This window comes from Physcomitrium patens, chromosome 21 (genome assembly GCF_059467195.1).
Source record: "Physcomitrium patens ecotype Gransden chromosome 21, ASM5946719v1, whole genome shotgun sequence".
Taxonomy (NCBI): domain Eukaryota; kingdom Viridiplantae; phylum Streptophyta; class Bryopsida; order Funariales; family Funariaceae; genus Physcomitrium; species Physcomitrium patens.
Genome location: NC_143430.1, coordinates 4,156,775 through 4,182,163, shown reverse-complemented (window position 1 = coordinate 4,182,163; position 25,389 = coordinate 4,156,775). Strand labels below are relative to the sequence as shown.

At 36.0% G+C, this 25,389-nt stretch overlaps 2 protein-coding genes and 1 long non-coding RNA gene across 3 annotated transcripts; 2 read left to right on the top strand and 1 right to left on the bottom strand.

Moving 5' to 3' along the window:
• Positions 1 to 14,509: 14,509 nt before the first annotated feature.
• On the top strand, positions 14,510 to 16,059 carry LOC112274457 (17.3 kDa class II heat shock protein). Its single transcript, XM_024503981.2, has 2 exons — positions 14,510 to 14,903; positions 15,451 to 16,059. Exons 1-2 carry the CDS (start codon positions 14,718 to 14,720, stop codon positions 15,706 to 15,708), a joined length of 444 nt encoding a protein of 147 aa, XP_024359749.1. The 5' UTR covers positions 14,510 to 14,717; the 3' UTR covers positions 15,709 to 16,059.
• A 1,833-nt stretch (positions 16,060 to 17,892) lies between these two features.
• LOC149986699 (uncharacterized) lies at positions 17,893 to 18,697 on the top strand. The gene is made up of 2 exons (XR_016499898.1): positions 17,893 to 18,233; positions 18,355 to 18,697. It is a non-coding gene; the product is annotated as an uncharacterized LOC149986699 (long non-coding RNA).
• Positions 18,698 to 23,394: 4,697 nt separating this feature from the next.
• On the bottom strand, positions 23,395 to 24,946 carry LOC112274557 (17.3 kDa class II heat shock protein). Its single transcript, XM_024504214.3, has 2 exons — positions 24,551 to 24,946; positions 23,395 to 24,003 (listed from the first exon to the last, which is right to left on the bottom strand). The coding sequence occupies exons 1-2, from the start codon at positions 24,734 to 24,736 to the stop codon at positions 23,746 to 23,748; spliced, it is 444 nt and encodes a 147-aa protein (XP_024359982.1). The 5' UTR covers positions 24,737 to 24,946; the 3' UTR covers positions 23,395 to 23,745.
• Positions 24,947 to 25,389: the final 443 nt, after the last annotated feature.

Genomic DNA, 25,389 nt, shown 5'->3' with positions numbered 1-25,389 from the left:
ACTTACTCATTACGGGAGTTAGATGGTACAAAATTGAAAATACCAATTGCAGGGAAGCGAGTAAAAATATTTAAACGAAGACACGAGGAGATGAATATGGAAGACCTTAATGAAGGTACACAGATTCCGCAGCAAGAAGATGAAAGTGATATGGATAATGAAGGTGACGACGACGAACTGGACAAAGACGTAGGGGATATATTCTGAATCAAACAGCAATTGGGTAAATTGGTGCATACCGGAGGATGCACAGGTTCAGAGGGGGTGGATGTCGTGTTGTAACACGATTATACATTGAAAATAAAAAAAAATGGGAATTTTATTAATATTTAGTTACCTCGAATATTGGGAGCATCGACCAACTCCAGTACAAATACTGAGTGGTCAGGTTCAGTCACTCCGTTACAGTCAGCCGGGGCATACTGAAATGCTCCATTCGATCCCAATAACGGGAGTCAGCAAGAAGAGAAGGACCAATTCACAAGACGGGTTCGAGGAGCCAATTGGATCCAATTTCGATAATCCAATCCAGGTCCTCTTATCCAATATGAGACCTGAATTGGCCGGTCAACCCAGTGCAGTCTAATTACGGGAAATCCAGGTCTTACTACGGGTCTTAGCCAATCTGATGCGAGGACCAATTTGACCCAATTACGGGAACATCCAGGTTACTACGGGCATCTTTACCAATATAGGACCTGAATTGGTCGGGCGACTCAATGTAGTCCCGATTACGGGGTTCGATTTTGTTTCAGGCTGTCCTGTTCTCTGTGCCGTCTCATGGAACGTTGTTTTCGGTAAATGGATTTCTTAAAGGCAAAAACGGAGGAGAAAGCTTGACGGCGAGAGCCAATTTCGGATCCAAGCTTGAGGTGGGAGCCAATTCCGGATCTAAGACGAAAGATTGAAGAAATTCAGAGGATAAGGTTAGGTGGGATATAGTTTTGGGGGTGGTTTTTTTTTGAGGGAAATCGGGGGGGGAAGGATTTTTCAAGCTTCTGCAAGGTTACTAGTTCGGTTTTTTTTATTGGAGGTTTTTGAAGATCAAGGGAATTAGAGAGAGGAGCTTCATGCTTCGGGTCGGGGAAGGAAAGACATAGAATTTGGATTTTTCTTCTTCGTAGAGTTTTGGGGAAGACTGAGGCAATCGCTGCTGAAGTCAGTGTTGTAATGGTGAATCGGGATTTTTAAATGAAGTGGGTTTGAATACTCTTGACTGTTTTGTGAAATTGAGTTACGTCTGTGATTGAAGGATTAAAAGGGTGTCTATAGGATTGAGTATGCGGAGTGAATGAAATTTATTGGGTTAATCTAACAAGACAGTCAGTGGATACAAGATCGTAAGTACAAAGCAGTATTGAAGGTTAACAGTTTGGGTTGTACGGGGTTCTCTGTAACGTCTAGAGACCTACCGGCTGGGGCAAAAAGGACTTCGACAAGCAGTCGAAGAGCACCCGTATAGATTTACGGTACATTGTTGCAGTCGTTTATATTCCAGTTGTCAAAAACTGATAGACTGCTTGACTATCGGCGAATCTCCATACTACCTTCTACAGCCAGACGCCCGGCGCGTTCTCGAGCAAGAAAGCACGTAATACGATATCGCCCTTATGGACTTCTCCAGCCATTGTTGATTTCACGTCAACCATGGTTTTTAGTTTCCATGGACTTCATCATGGACTTTTCATCATCGAACTCATTTGACAGCATCTTTGTCATGGTAGATCGGCTTACAAAAATGGCATACTTTGTTCCTTGCAAGAAGACATTGTCTTGTGAAGTCACAGCAAGGCTCTTTCTTGATAATGTGTATCGATATTATGGACTACCAGATGATATCGTATTAGATCAAGGAACCTAGTTCGTGTCAAAGTTTTGGAGATCTCTCTTTGAGATACTGAAGGTGGATATCAAGCTTTCTTCAGCTTTTCATCCTCAAACTGAGGGCCAAACAGAACGGGTGAACTAAGTCTTAGAACAATACTTACGATGCAGCATCAACAATTAACAAGATGATTGGACCGTATATCTGTCGCTAGTCGAGTTTGCATATAACAACACCCTCCATATGTCGACTCAATACACACCATTCTTTTCCAACTATGGGTATCATCCGAAGCTTGATTTATTGAGTCCGTCAACAAATAACAATCCAACAACTGAAGGATTTGCGAAGCAACTATCAGAGCTTCAAACTACGTTGAAGCTTCAATTATAATCCGCTCAAGAATCCTACAAGGTGTCTGCAGATAGATTTCGGAATCAAACATCTACTTTCAAAATTGGAGATAAAGCATGGCTTCTTCGACGGAATATCAAGACCAAGCGACTATGTGATAAGTTGGACTATCGAAGATTGGGACCATTTATCATCCAGAAGCAAATCAATCCAGTGGCGTACCATCTAGAATTACTGGCTTCTATGAAGGTACATCCAGTCTTTCATATTTCTCTATTGGAGCCTTATCAAGAGTCATCTTTTCTTGGAAGAGTGTAATGTCCGCCACCTAATATTGAGATTTAGAACCACGAGGAATACGAGGTCGAAAATGTGCTGAATTCACGGCAAAGGTGAGGTAAGATGGAGTATCTTATACATTGGTGCGGCTATGACATTAATGAGCGAACATGGGAGCCAGCTGAAAATCTCGCCAATGCGCCACAAAAAGTACAGGAGTTTCATCAACAACATCCTCATAAACCTAAGTCGGTTCGACGATGGCTTCCTTTTGAAGCTTGTTCATCTAAGAATATAAGAAAGAGGGAGAGCACCACCAAAATTCGTAGTTGATGTAGTTATTTTCTCCAAGATAAAGTAGAATTTTTTCAGTAGCCATAGTTTGGTCTTTTGATATGAATAGCGAAGAGATAGATATTATATCAATCAAATTATTTCAATCGACTAGCTCACGAAGGCAACCGTGAGATGAAGAACCACCTACACCACGACGACGATGGAGGATACCGAGTAACCGATCACTGGTCATTGTATTTGAGTTCGAGCCTACTTACGATAGTCAGCCAAAAGGCGTGTTTGCAGGACAATTTTACAATGAAGACACGAAAGTTCATGCTTGGTCAGAAGTTGAAGGCATGGGCTACTACCATTGGCTTCAATGGTCGATAAATCACTTGCCTCGTAAACAACAGTTGGAGTTCATAGGAAATGTTATGCAACAGATCTTCATTTTCTTGCGTTGGTATTGATTAACAACAACATTGCTTTCCAAAGACCTCGAAGCTAAAGGAGGAGGTGATGATAGGGACATAGTCCTTATAACCTTTTAGAGACAAGTTTCTAGAACCTTCTAGAAGCAAGTCTCTGGAATCTTCTACAAGCTTCTTAGTTGATAGAAGTTGCTTGAGAAGCTTCCTAGTTGGTAGAAGATATTAGGGACATAGTCCTTAGAACCTTCTAGAGACAAGTTTCTAGAACCTTCTAGAAGCAAGTCTCTAGAACATTCTAGAAGCTTCTTAGTTAGTAGAAGTTACTTGAGAAGTTTTCTAAATAGGAGTATATATTGAAATCAAGGCTGAAGAGTTCTTCAATCTCGACAACACATCTCTTGGAGCTCTACTTCACCTTTGTGGTGTTGTTCTTGTATTCATCTGATTAATCTAATTCTTGCCAATTTTTCTTGAACTTCTTGTTAGATCTCGAGCTTGTATTTCTGTGTCCGTGACAGTAGTCTACAACCTTCAAAATACAACAATAGAAGTGGAATAATCCACTCACTTCTTAAACAAGACAAAAATAGTATATTAGCTTTCTTGTCAAACTGTCATGGACATGAATCTCAAAAAAAGAAAATCCTCAATACACTCTTCTATTACTGGAGAGAACTAGAAAGTCACTCAAAAATGATATATTATTAAACTAGAATGGCTATTGCCAAAGACAAGAAGACTAAAAAGTCTTAGAATAAGACTGAAGATTAGGAATGCGTTAACAAGAATAAAGAAGGCTTCACTCTTGCCTCCAAATATACTATCTAAGTAAAAGCTATGTAGCGATATCCTATAGGACCTCCAACATGTGTTGACTTTGCTAACCACATGTTTTATCTTGCAAGGCAATTATCTATGCATGTGCCACGTAGTTCGCTTATTCTACAAGCTATTACACAGAGATAACTTGTTCCACAAGCTACCAATATATGATTAGTTTTTTGGCCAAGTTTCTAACCTATAAACACATCTAAAGTCAAAACCGCATCTATGAAGCTTCTAAGAAGCTTTTCGAGAAGACTTTATGAAATTATTCTATATTTATCTACTTTTACTTAATCATATAAGTAACTATTGAAGTAAATATATATATCCGTGACACCACCTCGAGTTTCTGCCATATATTTGGATCCATATGATCTTCCATGTTTTGTAGCTCAATGAGTTTCATATTGAACGAAGTATTACAAACATATATATTTACCTCAATAATTACTTATATGATTAGGTAGAGATATGTAAATATAGATTAATTTCATAAAGTCTTCTAGAGAAGCTTTTTAGAAGCTTTATAGATGCAGTTTTGATTTTAGGTGTATTTCTAGGTTAGAAACTTAGCCAACAAGCTAACCACGTATTGGTAGCTTATAGAACAAATTAACTCCATGTAGTAGCTTGTAGAATAAGTTGATTCAATATAATAGCTTATGGAACAAGCTAATTATGTGGCACATATATAGATAACCTGTCTTACAAGTTAAGACATGTGGCTAGGAAAGTCAACATATTTTGGAGGTCTTATAGGACATTGCCACATAGTTCCTAGTTATAAGTATATAAAGAAGTAAGACTGAAGCCTTCTTCACTCTTGTCAATATTATTTTAGTCCTTAGTCATGTTTCAAGACTTTTTAGTCTTCTTGTTTTTTGGCAATAGTCATTCTAGCTTAATATTACATCACCTTTTGAGTCACTTCATAGTTCTCTTCAGTGATATAAGAGTGTATTTAGGATTTTCTTTCTTTTGAGATTCATGTCCTTAACACTAACATATTTCTTGGATCAACACCAATTACTACTACCACCACCACCAATTGTGATTGATTATAAACAAGAGAATAAAATAGATAATAATTTGGAGCACAACTACCTTTGCCATGGAAATGGACGTTTGCAACTTCAATATAAAGTCTTCTAGAAAGGTTATCATATCAACAATGCAACGTCAAAACTTGTGTAAAACCTTATTTATTATTAAAAGATAATTTGGACATACCATCGAAAAGAAAACAAAGACATTCCACATTAATAGAATGAGATTATTTATAACATTGCATTTCTAATGTTAATGCATAGAGATAGGTAGTTGGAGTATTTTTTGAAAAGTTTTTAGAATTGGGATAAGGTTGGTAATCCTTATGACCTTATTTTAAGCTTATTAATAACATCAAAAGCCCATGTAATATTTGGTGACCAAGTTAGCAAGCATTGCATGAAAGAGTCTTGAGAGATTCCAACAAAAGATGAACACAAGATCCACAAGCAAAATGAGCAAATGAATTGGAACAAGAGAAGACATGGAAAGATTTCTTCCTAATTGACTTGAGTCTAAGCACAAATTTTAATTTGTTGTTGATCAATACGAGGTATTTTACTAAGTAAATTAGTTCTAAATACCAAAAAAATAACTTCATGAATAATACTACTACTAAAATATGACTTTGAAGCTATTTATATCCCTAAAAAATAGAGTATAATAAGTGATTATCTCTTAAGAAGTCTCAATCGAATATAAGACATGGATTTCAACAAATTAATCTTAGTCCTATATCTATATAAAAATATTTTTCATTCACTCCCATTTTCTTTGTCATAAATAAACATACTTTTTAGCATTTGTATATTTCAATTACACAAACAATAATTATAATATATCTATAATATCCACTATTCTTATTAAAGCATAATGCAATCTTCTATTTGAATTCTTGTTATTTTGTTTGAGTAACAATATGCTAATTTTGAATTCTTACTATTCACTGTTGTTGTACATAGATGTAGAAGATATTCAATCTAGCTACAAGATTTAATCAAAGTATAAATACATCAAATTGCAATATACCTAAACTAATAACAACTCAAACTTTTGAACACATGGTTTTCTTCAAAATAATCTAAAATTTTTAAATAAAACTTCATTTCTTTTCTATCTGGCAAGTTAAATAAAAATAAATAAATACAAAAACCTACATTATATATAGAATATTGTTCAAAGCAATTGTACTTCATTGACTGTGATTGCTCGTTTTACTTATTCCGGAAGAAACCTCTCAGAATAAATCCATATAGGGAGATTCGAACACAGAGAATGACTAGTTGCTTAACCATTCACGTTAAGATCACACAATCAATTACCTCCTGAATGTATAGTCTCTATTTCCAATATCTGAACACATAAGGAAACTATAATCTCCTCCTTCACCTTATCGGTCTCTTCCTTACAACAATTCAGTCATACCAATAATTGCTATTTCCACCAATATATTCACCCTCATAATCTTCAACTGTAATACTGTGCTCTCACAGCTTTCAGCACACAATTATCCTCGTTCTAATTACTGGAATTCTTCAGACAGAACTGCCATTCATATTACGGTATTTCACACAAATGCAGACTCATTCTCTCTGCTAAACTACAATCAGATTTCAGCATTCAATCTTTCTTCTTCTCAAATAATACCAATCACATTTCCATTCCATAATTTACTTCACAATATTCACAAACTCTCAATCCTCCTATTCAAAGAAAATAACAAACAAAAGAAAAGAGGTAGTACCAAGTTTACCCCGGCTCACACTATCACAGCAATGGCCCTCGGCTTACGACTCTCACAGTCTGGCATTTTCTTCTCCTCTCCCAACTTTCTTATACTACCCCGAGATACCAACTCCTATACTACAGATGATAACTATTTTTCTTGACTATTCATCCATTCTACCTGCTGAATTACCTTTTCAGCAGTTATCTATCCCTATTTACACTATACACTAGGTATCTACATTTTGAAAATAATTACTTATTCTACATAGCCCCACTCCTAATTGTGCAGCATCTTCGCAAACACTCAATTGATACCTATCTAAAAACTACTTAAGAAATCTCCACAAAGTTATTAGTTCCTTTGGCCCACCTAATTAATCAATTGCCATAGTATCTGTTATTGGTTCCACCGATTCCTGTTCCAACTGCAAATCTTCTTCTTCTTCTTCCAATCCTTCCATCGGCTCCTGCCTCAACTGAGCTGAAAGGTCTTCATTGTACTCACCCAGTACACAGACTTGAGCCTCCAGTTTTAAGATCTCGACATGCTGAAGTTCCAATTGTTACTGCTGACTCATCCATTCTAGAATATCTTCAATCGACACTTGTGATCGGCTCCTCACTGTTATGTCTTAACTGGAACTACTACTCTCGAAAACATGAGAAATACAAGAAAATGGCACTCCAGCCAACCCAAAACAACACCACAAAATGACTTTAATTGGTGCTCCACTCCTATTCTTTTACTACTTGGTGATAATGACAACATGTTACCCATACTATCCGTGAAAGGTAATGGGAAGTAATCTTTCTTGGTGGCTACATTAAGTTTCTGAAAATCCTGATAATTCCCATTCTTTTTCAATACCATCACGATTAGCAACATCCATGCACTATGCGAAACAAGATAAATAAAATCCATGTCAAGAAGTTTATCCAATTCCTCTTTCACTATAAGGGAATATTTTGGATTAAGCCGGTATTGTCTTTGACGAACTGGCGTAACACCCTCTTCCAAAATAATCTGGTGCTCACATACGTCAATTGGAATCCCTTTCAAATCCGCATACAACCACGCAAAGGTAGATTTTTGACGGATGAAAAACTATTTCCAAGCATCCAATTTTGTACCTATAATATCGGCATATATTTTAATTAGCTGTGGCGTTTCATTGGTGCCCATGTTAACGGATTGACACACAAGGTCTTCAACAACCTCTGATTTAATTGTCTTCTCCTGATCTGAATATCTTGTATTATCCGACATATGGAAACCACCCAAATCTGGTTCCAATGTGCTGACTCTATTGACTGCGGGATTGTTCATCCATTTGGTAATAGCATGATCCGAGTTAGTTGCATCCTCCTGATGCAGTAAATATTCACCGAGACTTCCACATTGGTAGACTCATGCCTTTGCTGTTGAAGTGTTTTGTCCTACCCCAAATTGCGGTGAACCTATAGCATCGTCATCTTCCTCAATCGATTCACTCTCATTGTCCGATGTAAATTCTAATTCTGGCAATTGAGATTCTCCATAATATTGTACCGGATATATCTGTAGAATAATTTTATCACTACCTTTTCCAATTGTCAATGTGCCTCGGCCCGAATCGTTCTTAGCTTTGGCTTGATAAAGCCAAGGTCTGCCCAATAAAATGGAATACAAAAATATAGAACTCTGTAATTGGAATACAATATAATTGATTTTGTATGTCAATCCCATGATTACAATGACAATATTGCGTAAGATTTCCATTGGCTTTACCCAACTATGATCTGTCATTTGCAAGACCAATGTCGTAGGTAGCAATTGCTTTAGATTCAAGTCCTCCATTGTATTTGCGTTCATTAAATTCACACTGGAGCCACCATCAACTTGTACCCCTGGAATTAAAATGCCATCAATTGATACATCGATTATTAGTGCTCTCGGATCTAGGTTTAAGCTAACTTCATGAATTTCTTTAGTGCGAGATCTTTGTCATATTAACGCTAAATTTAATGTAGATCGACATTCTGGTGCTACAGTCAAAAGTTGTTTCATTGTAATTGAAGGCTGAATAACATCCAAATCCTTTAGAATGTCATAGGGTTCCATATTGAGAGTAATTCCCAATGCTCTTTTACGTTTCATTGGTTTGAGTTTAACTCCGTGACGTAAGATATTCTTCCGTCCTGGACTCGGAATTGAAACAGCAACCGAAGCTTCCTTGGAATTTCCGCCCTCGAGAAGATCTTTCAATGGGTAGGACATTTCTCAGAACTGCATAGAAATCGAAACTGCTTGTAACAAAATTGAAGCCTCTGTAATTGGGACCTCATTGGGTTCTGCCACCGATTTAGGTCTCATATTGGGTACAAAGCCCGTAACAGGACCTGGATTGGATGGTCCCGATAAATTGGCATGTGAAACCAAATTGGGTTCCTCAATCTGTTGAGGTCTCAATATTGGGATACGTCCCAATACTGATATTGGTTCATTTAGTCTTGTGGATGGCGCTACTTGCTCTCCTACGATTGGTTCATCCATGTCTTGAATTAGATTTTTGTATTTTTGTTGGCCTCTGGTAAGCACTGCATTCACCACCTCGACACGATGTACTGGTAAGTCTCGTTGAACAGGGCCTTTGTCCTCCGCCGGTTGGCTTGTTTGCATTTGTTGGTCTCGGTTATTATAATTAAAGGGCGCATTGTACTGCTGATAAGTGTGACCCGACTGCTTACAATTTCCACATATTAGAGCATAGTCATCACTGGCCCTTGGATTAGGACATTCACTTGCATAATGTCCGATTTGTCTGCAACGATAGCAATGAAGTAGTCTCCTGCCAACTCCTTCAGGGATAATGGGTATCTCTACTGGTATATAACGGCTAGGTCTATTCCATGTCGGATGAGTAAAGGATCCTGGTTGACCCATTGTTACTATAGAGTCTAGCATTGGCTTAGTCATAGGTGGATATTGATGGTATCCTAGTTGGTTCATCGCCAATCCATGAGTATTGGATACACCTTCTTGGTGAAATTCAGAGTTTAAAAAATTGGAATAATTTTTGTTTTGTTTATTCGCTCTATTTCCATTCCGGCCAAACCTATTATTTGTTTATACTTGATTGACATCCTACGAAGTTGGTTGAGTCATTATCTCGTTACTGAGTTGTTGTTGCTTTTGTAAATTCCAACAGTTGGTGGTAATATACTTGCCCCGGCAAAAGGTACATTGTATAGTCATTTGGGGTGGTGAAGGACATTCTGTTATTAAATGACCTTGCCCCTTACAATTTTTGCACTAGACATTGGTCCTAGTCTTGGTAGGCTTTTGCCTCTTCTCCTTATCTTTGGTCATAATGACAGCCATTTCTTCCATTTTCTTTATCAAATTCAATAACAAGGTTTCATTGGAAACTTTTAGGGCTGGCATTATTGGTATCTCTACCATAGTTAATGCTTATTGTTGATATGAAAAATATGGAGCATACGTTGTTGTCATGTTCGATGGTATAGCTTGCAATGGGGTGACATAAACTAGCCCCTAAATATTGGTATTGGAATTGGCCCATGTTTTTAATATCCATGGATAACTACCCATTGATTCATTCCAAGTCGGATTTTGATATCTACCTTGAACTAGAATCATCGTGGCTCCCGTAATTAAAAACTGATCATAATGGCATTCCTCCCAAATCTTGGCTCTATTAAGGGACGCAGCCACCGTAACGGGTTGAGCTTCCTTTACAAACATTTTTAGCTCTGGTGGGTGCAAACCACTAATTAATATGGATAAAATAAATACCTTCGGTATTTGGTGATTCGGCCACTTATTGAGTATATCAGCCACTCGGCCATAGTACGATTCCATCGCCTCCTCTAGGATCATTTTACTGTTCATTAACCTTTCTCGAAGGCAGTCATCAAAACCAATTGGCCAAAAATGAGATAAAAATGCATTCTTCAATGCTTTTCAATTCAAAAATTGATCCACTGGTTGGCAGTTATACCATTCAAATGCCATGTCTTTTAAGGTCATTGGCAGCCATCGCAACCAAATATCTTCAGTTTTGTCATTATTAGCTACATATGCTATAAGAAACTAAGACAAAAGTTGATCGGGATCCATACCCAGAAATCCCCAAAAAGTAGGTAGTGGCACGATACTAGTCGTACAATCGCCTACTGCATCTATTTGTACTGCAATCGGAACGGCTGGTCCTCTTGATGCCATTAAATTTCTTATTTTGCTAAACTCCATTTTAAAATAATCTCTATTTTTTTTTATTCTAATTTTCGAAATCTCAATGCTCCGTGATTTACTCTTATTTTTTACAATTAGTTTTATTGGCTGAATTGCAAGTGAAAATGTTGGATTTTGAAATACAATATAGTTATCTTTATTGGCGACCAATTTGTGCCAATCTGAAGAGTCACTATTGCTCGTTTCAGCGGTACCCCCTACTGAAAAAATACCCAATGGAGTACCAAATTCTTCTATGCCTCATTCTCTTTCAGTTAACGGCCTCAACATTGGAATGTTAACAAAATTTCTCGCGAGTGTTCTTGGCAATTTTTCTAACGATACATACGACTGCAGAATTAACAGTCTGTCTAGTTCTTGATATGTTCGGATGCGCCGACAAGCTTGCAACCATGGTTTAATCCAATTCTATCCATGCTTCCTTTTAAGATTACATTCTTGCTCCTCTCTAAGCAAGTTCCTTCCTTGCGCTCTTCCCTGTCTTTCTCTCAACTGATTTATTTTCCTCGATGCAATGCTCTCGTTCTTATTAACCATAAACTTGCTTCAAACACTATTGAAATCGTCTTCCATTGCCAATTTTCTCACACGTTTGGTAATTAATTCCTAACACTCAAAGCTATTATCACTCCCCTATAGCGGCGCCAAAATGTGATTGCTTGTTTTATTTATTCCGGAAGAAACCTCCCAAAATAAACCCGTATAGGAGAATTCGAACACGGGGAATGACTAGTTGCTTAAGCGTTCATGTTAGGGTCACACAATCAATTACCTCCTGAATGTATCGTCTCTATTTCCAATATCTGAACACACAAGGAAACTATAATCTCCTCCTTTATCTTATCGGTCTCTTCTTTACAGCAATTCAGTCATACCAATAACTGCTACTTCCACCAATATATTCACCTTCATAATCTCCAACTATAATACTGCGCTGTCCTATTGTAAATGCTTAAAGTATGTAAAAATTAGTTAAAACATATTATATGTTAATAAATCTAAATGTGTGTTAAAGTGATTAATAGATTAAATTAAAAAGAGTTGATAAAAAAAAAACTTTATTTTATTTTCCTTACTTAGTTTGATTATAATATATAAAAGTTATAGAACCTTAATGTTAAGTATGAAGCCTAGAGATAGGGGCCTAAAGATGAAGATTTAAACTAATAGGAGGTTAATTGGGAGGGATGAAACCAAAGCATGGTTGGATGAAGGTAGAAATAAGGATCTTCATCCCCATTGGTCGAAATCCATGCCCAATGGCCTTTTGGGAGGCTGCCCGCGACCTTGATAAGGGTTTCGGCAACTTCAAAGAGGCCATTAGGAAATCAGAGGCAAGGGTTGTAAATTTTAGGGTTTTGGCTACAATTTTTGTACAAATTTTATAGGGTTTGGAGTTAGGGTGAATAAGTTAAAGTCGTTTGAAGTTAAGGTGTCAATTTTAGACCTACTGTTACTTTTTTGAGTTTTAGAGGAGTCTCACGGAAGCTTTTGGAGATCGAAAAGTGCGGCTGGAAGGTCAAATTCAAGACATACATCTTTTGCGAAGGAAATTTTGCATCTGGAGTTTATGTAAAAGAGTTATAGGGAGTTGAAGACAACGCATTCAAATCAAAGGCAGTAAGTGAGTGGTTTAGTTCAAAGTAGTGTTAGGAGCCATAACTTGAGTTTTCGAACGAAATTTTGGCTCAAACTTTGGAAGAATGTTGACATTTGTGTTAAAAAGCTATTTATATAAGTTTCGTGGCATTTGGACTTATGGTTTGTGAGATATGAAGAAAAATGCGTGTGGGTATATAAAGATTAGGATTTGAAGCGACTGTTAGGGTTTTGAAGATATCTCAAGATCCGCGACGAATTTGCGGTTGAAATTTATTTTACAAATTATTAACAACATATCAGTACTTCATGTAAATTTTGATCTTGTTTGGACGGTTGGATCAAGAGTTATGAGGTGTTGAGGTTCGGGAGAATTTCCACACAAGGATATACAAGGTTTTAGAATACTTCTACCATATTTTGGGTGTTGTTGGTTATTTAAGACTTAAATATTTGGTGTAATTGTTCCAAAAGGAGAACTTATATATATATATATATAATTAGGGTTTCCTTATTTTAAGCTTAATTGAGCAATTAGTGGCAGCCAGAAGCCCAGCGCTTTCTTGAGGCAAAACCTCTCTACTCCGATAGCGCCCTCACAACTTTCAGCATACAATTACCCTCATTCCAATCACTGGAATTCTTCACACAGAACTGCCATTCACATTACAATGTTTCACACAAACACAGACTCATTCTCTCTGCTAAACTACAATCAGATTTCAGCATTCAATCTTTCTTCTTCTCAAATGATACCAATCACATTTCCATTCCCTAATTCACTTCATAATATTCACAAACTCTCAATCCTCCTATTCAAAGAAAATAACAAACAAAAGAAAAGAGGTAGCACCAAGCTTACCTCTGCTCACACTATCACAACGATGGCCCTCAACTTACGACTCTCACAGTCTAGCCCTCAGCTTACGACTCTCACAGTCTAGCCCTCGGCTTACGATTCTCACATGTCGGCATTTTCTTCCCCTCTCCCATCTTCCTTATACTACCTTAAATATCAACTCCTATACTACAAATGATAACTACTTTTCCTGACTATTCATCCATTCTACTTGTTGAACCACCTTTTCAGCAGTTATCTATCCCTGTTTACACTATAAACTAGGTATCTACATTCTGAAAATAACTACTTATTCTACACTGATCTCAAGTATTATTGAATATTGATGATGAATGCAATTTTTATGTTTTCATTCAAAAGAAACAAGTATGTGCAAGTTAAGCAGGAAGGATAAGAAAAAGAAAAAGAAAAAACCTCATGTCATTCAAAACTGCATTTTAAATTTTCTTTGTGAAGTCACACACCTTAAGTGAAATAAGGAAATAAATCCATCCATCCATCAAGTCCTCCATCTGGTCGTGAATCCCGTTATCCATCCATTGATCTAACCAACCATTCATCCAGTAAACCTTTCATCTACTCACCGAAAACTCATCTACTAACAGACAGTTATACATCCATCCATCCACACATCAGGAAGCTCGCAATGAGCCTCCCACACATCTCGTCCAGAAACGATGTCCCCCGCTCTGTCGTCGCTGGACGTTGCATCCGAGGCGACTCTGGAAATTCAAATCGACGCTGGTGCCAAGGAATAGGACTGTTTCCATTAAGGAAGGTAGCAGCAATGAACAGTGGAGGCTGCTTTAACCTGCTTGAAGTTGCCACGTAGACTATGCTGACTCATCGAGCCCCGCACAGCTCCCCTCCCTGCTTCTCCACACTCAAATCCAGGAGGGCCCGGAAAGCTCTAGAATTCTCACGATCCGAGAGCAGAGGGTCTCGAAGTCTAGCGGGTTCTAGACACACCCCCGAGCTCCTCTTTAAAGTCTCCCTACACCCGCCCCCCATTCCACACTTTCAAGTATTCATCAGTGCATTAGTGCATTTTCATCGAGCTTGCGCTTCTCGCGATCTTATTCCGCAGCACTTCGTTGATAGATCATCGGGTTTATTGATTGTAATTGTCGATCGGGAAGGTTTGTACTACTGGTTGTTATTTTTCAAGACCGAGTGTACAGAGTTCGATACTTCTAATTGGATTGATCTTAGTGGCTCTTTGGTCAACTTGAGAGAATGGATTTCCCTCTGTTCCAGATCCTGAGCTTCCCTGATGAGCTTGAGAAGTCGCTGAATCCACAGTCCCAGAAGTATGTGCGCGACACGAAGGCCATGGTCAGCACAGCCGTGGACGTGAAGGAGCTTCCCGATGCCTACGTCTTTGTAGCTGACATGCCAGGACTAAAATCAGCCGACGTGAAGGTGGATTTCTTCGCATCCGAATTTTTTCGAAAGATTATGACAACTGAAATCTTGTTTTTATCGTGATCGGTTGAGAACTTGTGGAGGTGGACTACCAATTGTGACTGAGATGTTCATCAGCGATGATGCCTGCCCGTATTTGTACTTGTGAGGTGTCGCAGGAGAGCATAGTCTGAAGAACCGTATTCTTCTGCTTACAGTTTTGTACTTCGTCTTTGCGATCCTCGTAGTTATAGCGGAATGCGGCTGATCGTGTTGGGCTTAGTTTACTTATACCGGTTGTGGGAGTGTTTTATAATTCTGTCCTTAGCTTGTGATAATTTCTCGATCGCTGGAAATTAATGTGCAGCGATGAGCGTGCAAAATCTCTAGACTCCTTGTACGAGAGCATAGAGTGCTCATTGAGAGAAATTGCATCTTTCTGAGCATGTTAATAGGTCTTTCAAATGGTTCGCAGTGGCTCTGAACATTTCCTGTCCTGTCTCGCGTGGTTCCAAACTTTGTTTGTCCGCAGGCAAGACACTGACATGATTTGCGGCTTGTGCAGGTACAACTGGAGAATGACAATGTGCTCGTGATTGGCGGCACACGAAAACGTGAGGAGCCAGATCCCAAAGTTAAATATATTCGCATGGAGCGCAATTCTGGCACATTCATGCGCAAGTTTACGCTTCCTCAGAACTCCAATTTGGATAAGATTGCAGCCTCTTGTGTCGATGGTATACTCACAGTTACTGTTCCCAAGATTCCTCCTCCAGAACCTGCGAAGCCAAGAACAATCGAGGTGACTATGGGGGGAAAGTAGGATCACACTAAGAGGGCTCTCTAGAAATGACACGGATGACGTACAGGGGCTAAAAATGCCAGAGCATCATGGCAAGATTTGTGCAGGCAGTTCTGAACCGTGAGTTGTATGCAACTCTGGTTGGTTGGGAGGTGCTAGTTATGCCACTGTAGTAGACAGTGTGAGATACAACGTTTGGATACTTGCGATGTGACAAATCTAGAGGAATAGGTGTGAGACTGCCGAATTTGTATAGTTTTTGGTCGCTAAATGGCAGAGGACCTGAAATGGTTCCAGACGTAAATAACCAGAGCATGTCTTACTTGAGTTAAATTTTATGAAGTATTTCAAGTGAAGTCTCAGTTTCAAGTATTCTTTTTCTTCAGTGATGCGTTATTTGCTCACTTAAGTCTAATCTCCTTGTTACAATGTTGATTTTCTCGCAGCACAACTACAATCGACACCTTCGTTTTATGTCACCTTGCATCAACATCAAATGCACCAAAGGTGATTGACGTTCCCAGGAAGTGCCTTAGATTGAGTAACATTCTTTGTAAGTCAAATCGAAATAGCAAGATTCCCTGAAAATAATATCCGACCGAATTATTTAATAGCTTGTACGGTAAGAAAGAAAACAACAAAACAATCATTTAAATATGCATTATAATTCAAATTTACTATCTTTAATTTATTGTCAGCTCATATTTGAAAACAACGCACAACAATGTCTTTACAGTGAACATATGGGCATTCTTCATTAAACATGTTTGTACGAAAATTATATACATGTTTAATAAAATCATAAAATAAAATAACAATATAAAGTATAATACAGGAAAAATTAGATGGCATAATTAAGATTTAGTGTATTTTAAAGTAACTGAAGTAGTTACAATATACTAGGTTTTTTTTTAATGTGACTAAGAATATTGAATAATCCTTTTTGAAAAATCCTTTGAATATTAAAATTAAATACTACCAAATTTCAATCTAATTAGAAACAAATAATTCTAAAAAACTAAATAAATATACACATACATATATGTATACATACTTGTAAATTTTTAATTAATTGCACAAAAATAAGATAACTTTTTTATTATTTATTCTAAAAGTATTAAAGTTTTAACATAAACCAAAAGCTTTAGGATTTGAAAGCAATAAAATATTTATAATTAAAAGATAATAGAGAATTTAGAATATGAAATTTACAATTTACTAGTATTATATATATATATATATATATATCAGTTTTTAACAGCTTGGGTTGAAGTTAAAAAGGCAAAATTGCAATTTGATTGACGATTGAGAGGGAACTTTGAGGACTTGGAGAACATGAAGTCGTTAGGCTATGTATATTCACAAGAACATATGTTGAGATCCTATTGATTTATTCACCCGCAACACTAATGAGGTGCTGCATATATTATTTATTTATTTAAATATTATATTTTTAAAATATTAGATGGATAATGTATAAAATTGTTTTGAAAAGAATAAAGATCAACAATAGCTACAGATTTGTTGAAATTGAGAAGCCTCAGTGAATTTGCATTGTACTATTTCTGATAGCTAAAGCTTTGAAATACTTTCTTTTTGATCAAAAAAAGAATATTTGTAGGGAAGTTTTACCATAGATTTTCAAAATAGGCTTCTTAGTATAAAAACTCCTTTTCTTACTTTTATGAATTCTATGGTGATGTAAAATCATTTGTCTTTTAATTTTCTAAGAATTTTCTACAAAGGAATTTTCTTCACTTGAGGCCTTTCACCTAGTCAATGCTTTTGTGACTTGTAAATGGACTCTTTAAAGAACTAATTGAACCAAAAATGATAATAATATTGCTTTTATTAAATTTCTCATCTTGGACTCTAAGTACTTTCAGAAGGTTAAGTTTGTGTACTCAAAGAATGTTAAGTCTCAGAAGATTGTATGTGGGCTCTTTGAGAAGAACACCACCAAGACCATCTTTAAAGATTCTAACGACAACACCCCCAAGAATAATGCAAGAAGATGATAAGAAAAATCTGCTATGTATTAGAAGGGAGCTGGTGAAGGTAATACTAAAGCCAGACCTGCAGTTGATTGTCAAAATACGATTGCAGATCGAAATTTTCTCCGATCGGGCTTTCAAATGGCTGCTGCATATATTTGCTTTAATTAATGATGATTTCGTACTTGAGTTGCGAGGCGACTGTTGAGATGAATACGATGTTGCAATGGATGTGTATTTGTGTCATGTTTTTGCCCTGCCCTTGCTCTCTTCCTCACTCTTGTTGGCTGGCCAGATTGCACTGTAAACTATTTTAAATACCTCGAAGCATAGGACCCATTGTCCTGCTAAATCAACGTTTGGTTTGTGGGTTTTTATGTGGGTATTTTGAGTGGGTGTGATCCATTGGTTGTGCAGGTGAATGTGCTCTTGGAGTCGCATGTGATAATTTCTGATTGCCGACGGTATTAGGAGTCCGCCTTGGACGCACTTCAAGAGTCTGTGGTGAGCGCTTGGAGCATTTCGCTTAGGGTTGCGATTAACAACAACCAGGTATGAGTTTTTGAGTGCGGGTTTGCAGGGTGGGGGTGTTTGGTTACGAGGTTTGGTGAGTGGTTATGCGGGGGTTGGATTGGACTAAGATGGCTTGCGGTGGGGTGGGGGGGGGGGGCAGATCATTCAAGTGAACCTGATCCAAGACAATCTACAGTCTTTGATTTCTTGTAGAAAGATCGACCTGACGTACGCAACGCAGGAGGAGACCAACTTATCGTTCATCCGACGATTCGATGCGTAGCTGGATTACCCGTTCTTTGAGCACCAGGTGGGTGTGAGGAGGGAGCGGAGGGCTGAGTTGCAAGATTTGTGTAGCGACTGGATGACTCAAGGGGCTTCTCGGCAGGCTGTGCATTACTAGGGATTAGAATTGTCATCTGCTACAACTAATGATTTTGTCTGTTCTACCATTTCTTTGTTTCCATTTCAAGAAGGAATTCTAGGAAGAAAATCAAAGTAAATTTACTTGATACAAGTAGCATGTATGAATTTGTGGGTTGAAAACAAACAACTGTATTAAAGAAAATAAAACTCAATGCATTTTAAACTTCAAAAAAAATAATAATAATAATTTTTATTTTTTGGATTATGATATTGTATTTTTAAAGTGTGTTAACCTTAAAACATGAAAAAATAATAAAAACAAATGCATGTGATCATCATGTAATGTTGTTGTATGTTGTGGAAATATGATATAATGTTTTTTTTGGTATCATATATTAAAATAATGTTAAAAATAAACCTAATTATAAATTTTAATTTACTTTTGAAAAATGAATATCATTTTACTAAAAATATCCATATTGGTCTTAATATTATCAAATTAATTTATTAAATAAAAATTTAAAAATTGACCATTTTTAATAAATCAAACAAATGAATTCCATTTGATTTTGAACAATGAACTAATAATGAAACATGTTTTATAAGACATTAATGTTAAGATTGATTTTAAACACAGAATTAATGAACTCACACATTTTAAACAATTAATTATTGATAAAAATAAATTTTATAATTATAATCCACCTTTAGCATTACTAAATTTTAAAAGTAGTCAATTACATTTAAGAAGAACTTAGAAAATGCATAAAAACTTGTAGAAACCTAAGAAATCCAAAGAAATGCATGGCAACTTGAGAAACTCATGAAAATGCACATGAATCCATAGAAATTATAATACATATGAACACTTTTCTATATTCAATAACTCTTCTCCAAATATTGTCAAGATCTTATATTGTAAAAATAATAAAGATGAAAACACCACTATGAATTTAGTTTATTTTTAAGTTCTTTCAATTTAGTTATTTAAGTTGTACTAAATAGAAATTATAATTTCTAATTACATTGTAAAAACATAAATAGTTCCATTGTCATATACATGTTCTTTTTATTGCTCTTTTTTATTTTGTTATTTTTCTTGATTAATATTTTTTTAGAAGCAGTCAATTTTTGACTCGAAAATCACAAATAAAATATTTTCATCTTTTTGCGACCTATTAAATAATTAAAAAGGAATTTTAGTTAATTCTAAAAGTGATAATATCATCAATTATTTCAAATATATATCTTATAAAGAACCATAAAAAAATCCAATTACAGCAAATATATGCAACACGTCATCAATGTTGCAGGTGAATAGGTCAATAGGATCTCAACAACTATTCTTTTGAATACGCATGGCCTAACGACTTCACGTTCTCCAAGTCCTCAAAGTTCCCTCTCAATTGTTAATCAGATTGCAATTTTGCCTTTTCATCTTCAACCTAAGTTGTTAAATATCTATCTATCTATCTATCTATCTATCTATATATATATATATATATATATATATATATAATACAAGTAAATTATGAATCCCATATTTTAAATTTTCTATTATCTTTTAATTATAAATATTTTATTGCTTTCAAATCCGAAAACTTGTATCATATTCTCCATACATTGATCAAAACTCTCCCAAAAAAGCCTCCAAATTATCCAATATTAGATCTCATCATTCAAGAAAAGATGAAAACCATGATAATGTTGAACTTGAAAGAAGTATACGAATGAATCTAACTTCTGATCTTAGAGTTGGATAGCTTTGGGATTGAAGTTCAATCACAAGTTATACTTGATTGATAAATCTTCAAAACTTGGATCTTGTGCCATCAAACTTCTCATGCAAGGAACTCTTGATTTTCTAGTTTTGGAAGGATGTTCCACTATAGGACAAAGAATATGATTTGGTGCAGATGTTGAAGCAACTCCAATCATATTTATATCTTCACTTCCTGCCATTCTTGTTGCTTCTTGTGGTGGTAAAGTAAGTTAATGCATTGCAAGCATTAACTCCCTCAATTGTTCTTGCATTTATGCCATTACACTCTTCATTTCAATAACCTATGCCATGATAATACTTAAAAAAAAAAAAAAAAAAAAAAAAAAAAATTACTCAAAACAAACAAAAGAGAGGACTTGAGAACAAAGGAGATATTAAGAACAATATTAGTTTAAAAGAGGGTAATCTACAACTTCTAGTACGTTTATGTCTTATCAAGAAAAAAAGGTAATCTACTCTTAATCAAGAGAAAATAAATCTCTAATATTGTAAATGTACTTTTATCAATCTATCAATGACATGAACTGAAAGAAGATGCATAAACATGTGAAATCTATGTCAAAAGAAAAGTGACAAAATAAAAATAAAAAAATATGTATATTAAAAAGAAACTAGAATATCTATTGCCAAAAGATAAGAAAACTAAAGACTCTTGAATCTAGACTAGAAGCAAGCAAGGAGTTGACAAGAGTGAAGAAGGCTTCACTCTTACCTCTACATATATTATCTACCTAGGATCTATGTAGCAACGTTCTATAGGACCTTCAAAAAAAAATTGACTTTGCATGTCACATATCTTAACTTGCAAAAAAGTTTTCTATATGGCCGCCACATGGTTAGCTTCTTCTGCAAGCTACCAACACATGTGGCACATGTATAGCGTATTGACTAAGTTTCTAACTTACCAATCAACTACAAACATATGTAAAGTCAAAATATCTAAAGAGCTTCTAAGAAGCTTGTCTAAAAGGTATTATAAAATTAATCTACTTTGACTTAATTCTACCTACCTAAGTAACAATTGTAGTAGATATATATATATCCATGACGAATTGTTGCAAATTATAAAATAAAATAGAAATATAATTCTATGTCAATGAAAACTTTATAAGTAGAAATGAAAGAAAAGATATGCATATAAATTTAAGATATGATATATAAATCTTTGTGCTAGAACTAGAATAAAAATTTATTTTATAATTATAAATATTTCTTTTATAAATTGTAATCTTAGTAAAATACAAAAATTAAAGAAATGTATCTATGAATACAAAAATAAATATTAGTAATATAAGTAAATTTAATATTTCAAAGAAAAGAAACCAAACAATCTTATAACTATGTATATACAAATTGGTATATTTCTTCATCCAATCAATTCTAATAAATAATCCGAAATCAAATAAAGATAATATAAATATATGTATATATGTATAAATATATATATATATATATATATATTAAAAATAACTAAATCAAAGTTTTATTTACTTGGCACCAAATATAGATAGATATATAGATATTCCTTATATTCAACTCAAGAATTGAAAAATATTTTTATATAATTTAATAAAAGCAATATTATTATCATTTTTGGTTCAATTAGTTCTTTAAAGAGTCCATTTACAAGTCACAAAAGCATTGACTAGGTGAAAGGCCTCAAGTGAAGAAAATTCCTTTGTAGAAAATTCTTAGAAAATTAAAAGACAAATGATTTTACATCACCATAGAATTCATAAAAGTAAGAAAAGGAGTTTTTATACTAAGAAGCCTATTTTGAAAATCTATGGTAAAACTTCCCTACAAATATTCTTTTTTTGATCAAAAAGAAAGTATTTCAAAGCTTTAGCTATCAGAAATAGTACAATGCAAATTCACTGAGGCTTCTCAATTTCAACAAATCTGTAGCTATTGTTGATCTTTATTCTTTTCAAAACAATTTTATACATTATCCATCTAATATTTTAAAAATATAATATTTAAATAAATAAATAATATATGCAGCACCTCATTAGTGTTGCGGGTGAATAAATCAATAGGATCTCAACATATGTTCTTGTGAATATACATAGCCTAACGACTTCATGTTCTCCAAGTCCTCAAAGTTCCCTCTCAATCGTCAATCAAATTGCAATTTTGCCTTTTTAACTTCAACCCAAGCTGTTAAAAACTGATATATATATATATATATATATATAATACTAGTAAATTGTAAATTTCATATTCTAAATTCTCTATTATCTTTTAATTATAAATATTTTATTGCTTTCAAATCCTAAAGCTTTTGGTTTATGTTAAAACTTTAATACTTTTAGAATAAATAATAAAAAAGTTATCTTATTTTTGTGCAATTAATTAAAAATTTACAAGTATGTATACATATATGTATGTGTATATTTATTTAGTTTTTTAGAATTATTTGTTTCTAATTAGATTGAAATTTGGTAGTATTTAATTTTAATATTCAAAGGATTTTTCAAAAAGGATTATTCAATATTCTTAGTCACATTAAAAAAAAACCTAGTATATTGTAACTACTTCAGTTACTTTAAAATACACTAAATCTTAATTATGCCATCTAATTTTTCCTGTATTATACTTTATATTGTTATTTTATTTTATGATTTTATTAAACATGTATATAATTTTCGTACAAACATGTTTAATGAAGAATGCCCATATGTTCACTGTAAAGACATTGTTGTGCGTTGTTTTCAAATATGAGCTGACAATAAATTAAAGATAGTAAATTTGAATTATAATGCATATTTAAATGATTGTTTTGTTGTTTTCTTTCTTACCGTACAAGCTATTAAATAATTCGGTCGGATATTATTTTCAGGGAATCTTGCTATTTCGATTTGACTTACAAAGAATGTTACTCAATCTAAGGCACTTCCTGGGAACGTCAATCACCTTTGGTGCATTTGATGTTGATGCAAGGTGACATAAAACGAAGGTGTCGATTGTAGTTGTGCTGCGAGAAAATCAACATTGTAACAAGGAGATTAGACTTAAGTGAGCAAATAACGCATCACTGAAGAAAAAGAATACTTGAAACTGAGACTTCACTTGAAATACTTCATAAAATTTAACTCAAGTAAGACATGCTCTGGTTATTTACGTCTGGAACCATTTCAGGTCCTCTGCCATTTAGCGACCAAAAACTATACAAATTCGGCAGTCTCACACCTATTCCTCTAGATTTGTCACATCGCAAGTATCCAAACGTTGTATCTCACACTGTCTACTACAGTGGCATAACTAGCACCTCCCAACCAACCAGAGTTGCATACAACTCACGGTTCAGAACTGCCTGCACAAATCTTGCCATGATGCTCTGGCATTTTTAGCCCCTGTACGTCATCCGTGTCATTTCTAGAGAGCCCTCTTAGTGTGATCCTACTTTCCCCCCATAGTCACCTCGATTGTTCTTGGCTTCGCAGGTTCTGGAGGAGGAATCTTGGGAACAGTAACTGTGAGTATACCATCGACACAAGAGGCTGCAATCTTATCCAAATTGGAGTTCTGAGGAAGCGTAAACTTGCGCATGAATGTGCCAGAATTGCGCTCCATGCGAATATATTTAACTTTGGGATCTGGCTCCTCACGTTTTCGTGTGCCGCCAATCACGAGCACATTGTCATTCTCCAGTTGTACCTGCACAAGCCGCAAATCATGTCAGTGTCTTGCCTGCGGACAAACAAAGTTTGGAACCACGCGAGACAGGACAGGAAATGTTCAGAGCCACTGCGAACCATTTGAAAGACCTATTAACATGCTCAGAAAGATGCAATTTCTCTCAATGAGCACTCTATGCTCTCGTACAAGGAGTCTAGAGATTTTGCACGCTCATCGCTGCACATTAATTTCCAGCGATCGAGAAATTATCACAAGCTAAGGACAGAATTATAAAACACTCCCACAACCGGTATAAGTAAACTAAGCCCAACACGATCAGCCGCATTCCGCTATAACTACGAGGATCGCAAAGACGAAGTACAAAACTGTAAGCAGAAGAATACGGTTCTTCAGACTATGCTCTCCTGCGACACCTCACAAGTACAAATACGGGCAGGCATCATCGCTGATGAACATCTCAGTCACAATTGGTAGTCCACCTCCACAAGTTCTCAACCGATCACGATAAAAACAAGATTTCAGTTGTCATAATCTTTCGAAAAAATTCGGATGCGAAGAAATCCACCTTCACGTCGGCTGATTTTAGTCCTGGCATGTCAGCTACAAAGACGTAGGCATCGGGAAGCTCCTTCACGTCCACGGCTGTGCTGACCATGGCCTTCGTGTCGCGCACATACTTCTGGGACTGTGGATTCAGCGACTTCTCAAGCTCATCAGGGAAGCTCAGGATCTGGAACAGAGGGAAATCCATTCTCTCAAGTTGACCAAAGAGCCACTAAGATCAATCCAATTAGAAGTATCGAACTCTGTACACTCGGTCTTGAAAAATAACAACCAGTAGTACAAACCTTCCCGATCGACAATTACAATCAATAAACCCGATGATCTATCAACGAAGTGCTGCGGAATAAGATCGCGAGAAGCGCAAGCTCGATGAAAATGCACTAATGCACTGATGAATACTTGAAAGTGTGGAATGGGGGGCGGGTGTAGGGAGACTTTAAAGAGGAGCTCGGGGGTGTGTCTAGAACCCGCTAGACTTCGAGACCCTCTGCTCTCGGATCGTGAGAATTCTAGAGCTTTCCGGGCCCTCCTGGATTTGAGTGTGGAGAAGCAGGGAGGGGAGCTGTGCGGGGCTCGATGAGTCAGCATAGTCTACGTGGCAACTTCAAGCAGGTTAAAGCAGCCTCCACTGTTCATTGCTGCTACCTTCCTTAATGGAAACAGTCCTATTCCTTGGCACCAGCGTCGATTTGAATTTCCAGAGTCGCCTCGGATGCAACGTCCAGCGACGACAGAGCGGGGGACATCGTTTCTGGACGAGATGTGTGGGAGGCTCATTGCGAGCTTCCTGATGTGTGGATGGATGGATGTATAACTGTCTGTTAGTAGATGAGTTTTCGG